Raw genomic sequence first — 10,522 nt, forward strand, 5'->3', positions numbered from 1 at the left:
TTATTTTTTGAGTTGGTATGACTATTTTAACCATAGTATCCTTAATTGTTTGATGTACGATTGCTAACCCCATGTGCACATGAATGATAGCTTCAACACTAGAGCAGGCATGGCAGATGACAAGAGCTTGTTCTCCTATTGTACCCATACTTTATTTACTGAACCTTAAAAATACACATTAATACACACCGTGTTGTGCTATACCATTTCCCTAGCAATGAGTACAATGTTTTCTTCCCACTGTACTCTGCTGTATATTTTCTAAAGTATGGTAAAATGTTAAAGAGTGAAAGCAATAGGGCTGAGGTCATGGTCGTGGTTTTTATTTTCATTAATAAAACCACCTCACTAACGCCTTCAAAAATAGTTAACGAAAAAATAAAAAACAGGTAGGGATTGCTTCTCCACTGAATTACCTAAAAAAACACACAAGAAAATACCCCAAATTTAATGACTCAACAATCATTCACCTCCAACAGAGAAAGAGGGTTCAAGCTTTAGAGAGAGAAGTTTCAAAAGAACGTTTTTAAATCAGCGTGTCGTTTGTAAAGAGAGGTAAAGTTACTCGGAAATAAATGAGCAGGTTTTAGAGAGAGAAGTTCTAAAAAACTGTGAAATTTAGAGAGAGAGAGAGAGAGGTTCGAAAATGGTTGTGGGGTGCATGGGGGTGACGGGAAGCCCCCGCTTCTTGGACCCAAATACGGCCGCGTCAGTTACAATGCCCACATCAATAACAAGAGTTAAGCGTTTTAATTGCCAAAATAAAATCACAGGCTAAAGATAGATTCATTACTTTATCGAAATATCACCAAATTTTATTTTACATAATGTCAATAATATTATAAAGTGCTTTTCCGTATACGGACACTTTTTTTGTATCTTTTTATTACCATACCCATCCCCTGCTTTTTACCCTACGTTGCTTTCTTTGTCCGCCATAACAATATTAGATTCGGATGGGAGATAAACCAAATGTATTAGGCTTAGTATTGTATAAATTTACTCCCTCGGTAAAAAGGCCTATTTGGAAGAATTTTTTTGAATTTAAAATTCTGAGAACTACATAATAATTATTTTTAAAAGTTAAAATTTAAAATTTGAGTTTTTTAATACTTAAATCTCACTTTATAAAAATTGAACGGTCTCTATTCAATCTCGATACAATATTTGTTTTCAAGCATGTAGAGAGCGCAATTAGAAAAATTAATGTATGATTTGAAGATGTTATATCCCCAAACTTTGGGTTCCTCAAATTAATCCTAGGTGCGGTTTTATTTGAGGGAGTAAATGAATAGTATACTCTCGAAGGAGTATAATATCTTTTGATAAGGCTGGGAGTGGGGTTTAAAATCGAGAGAACGGTCACAGTATTACAAAAGGGAACGCTAAACACAAAAGATGTTCAGGGGCGCATTTTTTAAAAAAATATCAAAGTAATTCTAGTGAAAAATGAGAACCCTAAAATTTCAGGCGAACTGCATGAAGGACTAAGAGAGAACATTATCTTCTATTTTCAGCTAATCAGATCGAGAATCTATTAGCAAATAACGTGTATTTTTTTTAAGAGAGAAGCAAATCATCATCATTATAATATTTTTTAATTAATTGAAGTTGTCTACATGAATTATAGTCTGCTATTCTATTTTATTAAAAGGCCGTACCCTCCGTAAGGCCATACGTCCTAATATTTTCCAAACTACTTCCAACTATATAAAAAATCATGATTTAAATTTGACTTTACTCGAAAGCAGGCTAAAAGGAGACCTCTGCGAGCGGAGACGATGGCCGAAAAGTGAAACGTTGTGATTCTCGAGTTCACTGTTATGCCGACAGTACACATTTGAAGTGCTATTTATTGTCTATAAATTAGGCTCGTTCCTTATAATTGTGGTGGGGATATATTTGTAAACCTTAAAAATAATTACTCATTTTTGAGAGACATATATGATACTCATAACAGATCCTATAGTGAAAGATGAATTCTCAATTCCTAAGACACTTTATAATGGAAAAAAACAAATCATTTTAGTTTTATCGCAATCCTATTATAAGCTAATAAATCAAGCTTTAATGGAGTTGCAAAGAAGATGAGTCCATAACCATTAGCCTCTGTGCACGTGGCTTGAATTATGATACAACATAAATCTTATATAATTGAGATTAAACATTGATTGGCAGTTTCTTTGGAGGTTTTTTCTATAAAAAAAAATAAATTAAGTTTATACTAAATTTGTACGCTTGTGTTTATACTCGAGTATTTCGGAGGATATGCGGTCTCCATCGGTCATAAACTCGTCCAAAGGGATAGGTAGATAAATGGGTCCCATCAAATTGCTGTTCGGGTGAGAATCACGCAAGAAGACCCTCTCTTACTCCAATGGTCGGCTGAGCCGGCTCCTGGTACGATTGAATTTAAAGTCTAGGTAGAATTTTGGAATTTGGGATCGAAAAAAAAGGGGGAGATTTTTGAAATAGAGTCGAAAATAGTAATGAAATAAAAGAAATAAAATGAGACTATAACTAAGGCCGCCGGTTCAGGATCAATTAATGCGTGACTCTACCGATCCTTCAGGGGTCTTGCTGAGTGAGGCAAACGTAGGTAGTTGAAGCTAGTGAATTTAGGAGATTTGAGGATTCCGGTTCGGTTATACTGGACCAGAATTCTAGGGTCTGGGGATTAGGTTTCGATTTTCTAGTATAGTTGGGTTTGGGTCAAGCAGAGTTTTGGCGTAATATTCGGAATTTGGTCTACATGAAGTTTGGTTGTACTCTTCAAAATTCGGGGGTCCTTAAAATGAGTGCGTTCGACCCCTATTTATAGACAGGTGTCTCCCTTAATCAATGTTGAAACTTGAGATTAAATCTGAGCCGTTCATAGCAATCACTATTTGTAAATTTGCCAACTTCGTCGTCCTGTTATCATTATGGATTGTGTAACACACTACTCTTGATCTTACTACTCTTGATCTTACAGTCGATGTGATTTTGGGCGGTGGTGTGTTAGAAATAATGCGAGCGAAACCATCGTTGGCAGGGCTAGGAGCTTCTTCGTGATGAAATCAGAGACATGAAGCCTTTAATATTGCAGTTGAGGCAGTTAGACATCGTCACCAAAGTAATGATGGTTGTATCTTGTTGCCATCTGTCGGCCTAAGAACTTGGTTTTGGGTGGTGATTTCGACCAATCAGAAATCATTAACAGCGTTAACAACAGCAGTTACTGATGGCGAAGATATTAGGTTCAGCTCCCATGTTCCAATTTTAAACGATTGACGGTTAACTCGACCAATCAAAAAGCGATGTTATTGTCCATAGAGCATAGAGCTTGACACCATCGCAGGTAATGATGGAAATTTTTGTGCATTCTAAGTCGATCAGAAGTTGTTGCTGTCAAAAGCGTCAACGGGGTTGCCACCATTGTCTTCCGCATTTGTCACTTGCCGGAACACGGTTGGTACTCGTATTGGTGAGGTTCTCAATGCAGTCGACGTAATTTGCCATGTAGTTGTTCTTAAACTGGTAGTTCTTGAATCCAGACTGATTATTTCGGATTTTCTGTGCCCTTGGTGTTGCTTGGGGTTGTTCTAGACTCTGTCGGGTGGCCTGGTTTTTGATGTATGGCTCTTTTAGGGCTCCGGTTGGTTCAAGTTTAGGTGGCTGTCCCAATGGACTTTGGTTTTCGTACAATTTTTTCAGTCAAGTCGGGTTATCTATAGCTAGATCTGGCACCTGCAATCACCTTATTGAGGCCTCACATGTTGGAGTCAAAACATTTCTCTCAAAAAACAGAATAAAAAAAATATATCAAATATATTCTTATATGTTGTATTCCTGTCTCTTTTTTCAAGAATTTTTACTTTCTAAGAAATAGCCTTGGTTAGTCAAAGTTCGATTTTTTTTATTTTTATTTTTTTATAAGAATGATTGTCAGATTTTTCATAAATACACTGATTCAGATCTTTGCCACTTAAAATTGAATCAATTTGTCACTTAAAAATGAATGCATATACGGTTCAACAATTTGCCTAGGGAACAAAGTAATTTATGACTTCACCTGCGGAATGGAGTCACACACGGAGGTGTGATATCTTGAATGCCTAAGAAACAGACAGAGGAGAGCAACTCTTATGTCGTTTCTTTTCTTGTAGGGTACTAATTCTTTTTTTTTTATGTATAAATGTTCTCTAACTTTATCAAAGATTAATGAAACGAAATTACATCAGCATAAGATATGCATGCCTTTTAGCTAAAGAATCTGCCAATCCGTTAGCCTCCCTAAAAACATGCACAAATGAGATAGATAGAGGTCTAATCAGATCCATAACCTCCAATAGCAAAGCTCTAAGCTCCCACGGGGCTTTACTGCTCTCCCTTGCACTACATTCAAAGAATTGCCTTCAATCACACAACATGAGCCTAAACTTTTGGCAACAAAAAGCTTCAAACCATGAAGGAGGGAATGAAATTCATCTGAATTGGCAGTGCATTCACCTAGGGGACCTGCATAGGAGAAGACTACATTCGCCTCCCAATTTCTTACAACTCCACCATATCCAGCGAACCCTGGATTCCTCAAGGAGCTGCCATCGAGAGTTCCCTGAGGGATCCAAATCCCCTTTGGTCTGTATTATCCCATCAAGAACAGGTTCGATAGATTTATCCAAACATCCACTTCATCTAAATCTTGCCCCCTTTTAGTAACCCATAGCCGCAACCAAACCGAATGCAAAATTCTCTCCATAATTCTCTCAAAAGAAATGCTTATCCCTTCAAAGGTCTTCCTATTCCTTTCTTTCCATATCTCCCATAGTATGGAGCCTCTAGCAATTTGCCAAATAGACTTTCCTAATGAAGACAAGAAAGATACGGATAGGTCGGAGATGATTCCAACCACTTGACCACGAAGTAGCATTCCCACCCCAACCGTTGTGAAAAACCACGACCATATTCTTGTGACAAAAGAACAATGAAGAAACATATGGGCCCTTGTTTCACAATCATTTTTGCACATAAGACAAATATTTAGCAAAAGGTTCACCCCCTTTATCAAATTATCCACAATAAAATCTTGTCTTGTGCCGCAAGCCAGACAAATGCTTGAACTTTGTGAGGGATCGGCCACTTCCAAATCTTGGCAACTACAGGCAAGGACCATCATCACCGATCATGGAATAAAAGGCGATAACATAGATTTAACCGTAAATAAGCCATCAACCTCTATGTCCCAAACTACCTCATCTTCAACCATTGCTTGAGGGATATATACTTGATTCAGAAGTTCTGAGCAAAAAGATCATCTGAGACCCTATTGTACGGTAATTCAATGTTCCAAACAATCTGGCTACCGCTCAACTCAAACATATCTGCTATCATGGCATAAGGGTTAGCCATCCTTTCATAGATACTAGGGAAAACTGATTTTAAGGGAACATTCCCTATCCACTTTTGCTGCCAAAAAGCTATGTAATTACCACTCCCAAGAATCCAGCGCACATTACGGTTAATCAATGGCTTACACAGTGATGGCTCTCCACAAATACGACTTATTCCTATTCCCTCTCCTTGGATCGGGCCAAATATCACACCTATCGAATCCATACTTAGCCACAAGGACGCATACCACTGCTGCTCTCTAAAAACCAAATTGCACCACCACCATTTGCAAAATAAGGCTTGTTTAACCCACTTAATTTTCCTCATCCCTCATTTTTGGGTGTACAAACCTTATCCCATCTCAGAAGATAAAACTTCCTAGAAGTATCTCTTGATCCCCATAAAAAGTTTTATCATCATACTTTCAATTTTCTTAGTCACTGCAAAGGGAATCTGAATTATAAACATTTGGTAGACAGGTAAATTTGCCAAACAACATCTAAGCAAAGTTATCCTTCCAAGGATAAATGTTTGTATTTCTACAAATCTAGCTTAAATTGGATCACTGTCCCATACAGTAATAGGAAGCCTCCCATCCGAAATTGGCAATCCCAGATAAGTCATGAGAAAACGGTCTACTTTGCATCCCATTACCTCTACTAAATCAGCCACCATCAATTCATCACAGTTAATTCCAAACATAGAGGTTTTAGCAAAGTTCAATTTCAGTCCTAAAGCCACCTCACAGCATTTCAAAAAAGTTGTTATATTATTAACTTGACTAGTAGCAGCCTCACAAAAGATCAACGTATCGTCAACATACAGCAAATGCGAGATACACGGTCCCTCTTCTGAGACCTTGAACCCCGAGAAGTTCCCCCTACTTATCCACATTGTTCAATAAAAGGCTGAAGAAACTCCCTCAGTATAAATAGTAAACAAAAATGGTGATAGGGGATCACCTTGTCTCAATCCCGGTGAGGTACTAAAGAAACCACACAGACTGCTTTTATAAAGGATTGTGAATGAGCCGAAGATAAGCACCCATATATCCAGCTTCTCCACTTATCACCAAAACTCATATTCTTCAAGATCCGGCACTCCACTCTATCGTAGGCCTGGATTACCACTTAACACCCTTGAATGAACACATTCATGTGCAATCAATACACTATTTGTGATAATCCGATCTTTGATGAAGGCTGATTGAGGTCCAGAGAAAACCAAAGAAAGGACAAGTTTTAATCTCTGTGCAAGAATCTTAGCCACTATCTTGTACAAACTAGTCAAAAGACTAATAGGTTTAATATCCCCCAAACTAGCAATCACCGATTTCTTAGGAATTAGCGCAATGAAAGTAGCGTTAACCCCCTTAAAAATTTCACTTATGTTAAAGAATCCTCTTACCATCTCCAACAACTCAATAGAAATCAACCCCCAAAATTTATGGAACAAAATAACTGGAAAACCATCAGGGCCAGGGGCCTTATCTCCTGGCAAAGAGAACATAGCTATGTCCATGGAAACACCAACTTCCAATCGAGATGCTTCTTCCACCGACAAGGATTTGAATGGAACACGACCTAAGCGAGGTGTGAATTTCACCTCAGACGTTAAAGCTCTCTTGAAATGACTAATAACATAATTTACCGTTCCATTATTATCATCTGGCTCGACACTAGGAATTAACATCCCTGATAAGTCATTCTGCCTATTACGAGCACTTGCAATAGCGTGGAAAAATTTAGTATTAAGATCTCCTTATTTAAGCCATCTATTTCTCGATCTTTCCTTCCAATGTACTTCTTCCACCCTTCTTAGATCCTGTAGTATTTTAAGTTTATCAAGTCTATGCAAAGCAACTTGCTCTGAGAGCACACCTTCATTTTGGATATTGGAATCAATTAACTCGATTTCCGCACTAACCTCCTCCATCTTACCTCTGATGCTATATCACCTTCATTTTGGATATTGGAATCAATCAACTCGATTTCCGCACTAACCTCCTCCATCTTACCTCTGATGCTATATCTCTTATCTGTCTTCCACTGTATAAGCCTATGCTTTATACTTAGGCGCTTTTTATGTAATTGGAAATCAAGGGACCCAACTGAGATGGTGTTTTTCCATGTATTTCTAATGATATCAGTTACTTCTTTTTCATGTAACCAACCAATCTCAAACCTAAAAAGCTTAGGTCCCTAAGAAACAGCTCTAAAACTCAGCATAATGGAGGTAAGATCTGAGGACAGCCAAGGTAACGCTTTGACAGAGGCGAGGGGAAAAGCATCAGACCAGTCCCCTGAAATAAGAAATCTATCTAACTTTGACATGAATAGATTAGAGATGCTCCCATTAGACCACGTATAAACAGCCCCTGAGATAGGAAGGTCGATTAAAGCATGAGGCTCAATAAACCTATTGAAAAGTCTCATGGCCGACTTAATTGGTCCCCCTGAGCTCGCCTCATCTAGCCAGCGAATAAAATTGAAATCCCTCCTAGGAAAATAGGATAATTAAAGTTACACAAAACAGCATCCATGTCACTAACAAAGCCTTCCTTAAGAGAAATAGGATGAGGCCCATACACATTCATTAAACCCCATTGAAAACCCGGAGAGGGTCCCAAAAAGCCCAACACCAAAAAGAAATCCTTAACCACAACCTCAAAAGACTGCAAGACTGTTGAGTCCCACAAAATCCATAGGCCACCCGAGGCCGCCGCAGAGTCAAACCCCACAAAATCAATTGAACCAAAGTCCCAAACTTCCCGAGCACCAGAAATACTAGGTCTGGGAAGTTTAGTCTCCTGCAAAATAAGCATTGTTGGCTTATACTTGCCAACCAAAAAAAAGGACATCTTTTTTCGCTTGGGGTCGCCCAAACCCTTTACATTCTATGAAATAATAGACATTAAAAAGTAAGACAAAGAACCTGGACCATCCCTGCTAGTGAGTGCCAAAATACACCTCTTTAAGTAGAATAGTCTCCTCCATCGCTTCCTCTAGTGCTTCATCCATAGACGAAGAGTGTGAACTTGACGAAGATCCACTGGTCACCTACACAACAGTAGCTTCAAGAATAGCCACTGCTACAGATGCTGTACCTCCAAGAATAATTCCCTAGCCAGAAGCCTAGGCAATGATCTAGTGGGCTAAGATTCCCCTTGGATGCTTTACCATCCGGTTTAATTGGGGTTTTATCATCAGACTTGACCGGCTGCTTGCTATGATCCTTCGAAACCATTTTCTTAGCCTCCCTCTTCTGATCAATAATCTCCTAAAAAGACAACCCCGATTGGGACATCACAGTCCATGCCCATGCCATCAGCCATGTTAGCAACATTACCCTCTACAGAATCCTAGTTCGCACCCTCAACATCAGAAGTAGGCCTTCCAGATGCATCTTGGGTCACTTCTAATGAGGTAAAAAGCATTGCAGGAGCACTGTCCTGATGGACCACAGAGAGTAATGGTGAAGAAACCACCTCCACGAATGCCATCGCAGGGTCAAAGTCCATCGAGCTATCATCCGGTATGGGCTCATCTTCAACAGCTTCTTCAGCATCACCATCATCAATCAACTCAGGATCCTCCTCAAACTCCTCCATAACCTGTTCCTCTATTTCACCAACCTCCAGTATCACTTCATCAACATCATCTATTGGGTCTAACTCTACTTCATCCAGAGCCACAATAGCGAGAGGATCAACATTAAGGGGATCAAAGGATGGTCTCTGTTGAGAAATGCTCCTCCTTGCTGCTTTACGGTACGGCAATGGATACATCGCTCTGTGCAATAATAGAACACCTTGAAGAACCAGAGATGGTGCAGAACTAAGACGGGAGAGAGCAAGAAGTAGGTACCAGAGAATCATAATAGAGTTCCATACCGATTTATCAGAGAAGGAAGGCCTAGAAATATCCAACAATGGGTCCTCTGCACGAGATTTCCTAGACAGGGTAGGAAATCTTTCCTTTGGGGGGTAAAGGTGGAGCGGCTTCCACAACTCCCAATGCTGCGCGCACAACCAAAGGTAGGGAAGGTACACCTGACACAGATCCGCCGCCACAGCAGAGATCTTACGATTAAGAGGATAAGGCCATGCAAGTGCACCGTCAGGAGTACCGAAAGATGATGGGCCCACAGCCAGATCTTTTGAGATTTTCAACATAGTATTCACCGAAAATCCTTGCGTCTAAGTAGGAAACCTCCCAATAACAACCCACTTTTTGAATTTTAAAACTTTGCTTCCGTTACGACGTAACTGCCTATTCCTTCTCCGATTGCCACATCCCCTAGACTGTTTCCGAGTAGCCACCACCGGACCCGAACCTTTGTCCACCACCACCGCTGATTAGGCCAAGAATGAGATACCATAGACCACTCCTCCTCCTCTTTCGTACCTCCGGCTGGAGTATGGTACAAGCCTCTCCCCTTCCTCACTGGACACTTGAATAGCAAAGTTTTCTTGACCCACCTGCAATCTCGCTTACTTCGGAACACTAGACCCAACCAGCTTCCAAATTCGAACTCTTAACAAATCTCAAGTCTGAATCATTAAAGAAAGGATTCCTTATCAATATCACAAAACTCACCACAAATGCTCAACAAATTGCGAATAACCTCTAGATTCCAAGCATCCAAGGGGACACCCCACAATCTGATCCACTTGCTCTCCTTGCTCAGAAAAGAAGAATGAGAAGGTTTCAACCTATCCAAAGATAAGAGTTTACCTCTAACTCGACAAAAATGATTGACAAGCGCCCCGTTAGCAGCCTCCTTATCCCTAAGAAAAAACACTACCCTATTCTCCCCACAATCTTAACTTCAGGGACGTAGGGTAATCCCCATCCCCATTTGGCCCACTCCCCCAAACCAGAAGTGTCATTAGCCAGAGGAGAAAAAGAACCTACCACAGGAAAGTCTACGCCCAAAAGCAGGCCTCCAGCAAGATCAAAAGTCGTAACTACTTTCTGGAAAACAAGACCTCCCATCTCAAGGCCTCCATCCCCTATCACCCCCCTACCCCTAGAGTTCACCTCCATGTGGAATCCTCTCTCTTTGTAGGGTACTAATTCTCTGTACTTGACAAGGCATTAGACCCGGACCGCCCACCCACTGGTCCGAAGCTTGCTCGCTGGTTTTA

The 10,522-nt window shown here is 40.0% G+C and overlaps 1 protein-coding gene across 1 annotated transcript; it reads right to left on the reverse strand.

The window, feature by feature from the left end:
• Positions 1 to 7,914: 7,914 nt before the first annotated feature.
• LOC110007312 (uncharacterized) lies at positions 7,915 to 10,420 on the reverse strand. Its single transcript, XM_020667520.2, has 2 exons — positions 9,266 to 10,420; positions 7,915 to 9,164 (listed from the first exon to the last, which is right to left on the reverse strand). The coding sequence occupies exon 2, from the start codon at positions 9,158 to 9,160 to the stop codon at positions 8,735 to 8,737; it is 426 nt and encodes a 141-aa protein (XP_020523179.1). The 5' UTR covers positions 9,161 to 9,164; positions 9,266 to 10,420; the 3' UTR covers positions 7,915 to 8,734.
• Between the last annotated feature and the right edge of the window lie 102 nt (positions 10,421 to 10,522).

Source organism: Amborella trichopoda, chromosome 1 (assembly GCF_054954075.1).
Source record: "Amborella trichopoda isolate Santa Cruz 75 chromosome 1, AtrichopodaSantaCruz75HAP2 v2.0, whole genome shotgun sequence".
In the NCBI taxonomy this organism is placed as follows: Eukaryota; Viridiplantae; Streptophyta; class Magnoliopsida; order Amborellales; family Amborellaceae; genus Amborella; species Amborella trichopoda.

What these genes read in the sequence shown, in the direction of transcription:
- LOC110007312 (XM_020667520.2), bottom strand. Translation starts at nt 9,160, where the DNA reads ATGTATCCATTGCCGTACCGTAAAGCAGCAAGGAGGAGCATTTCTCAA.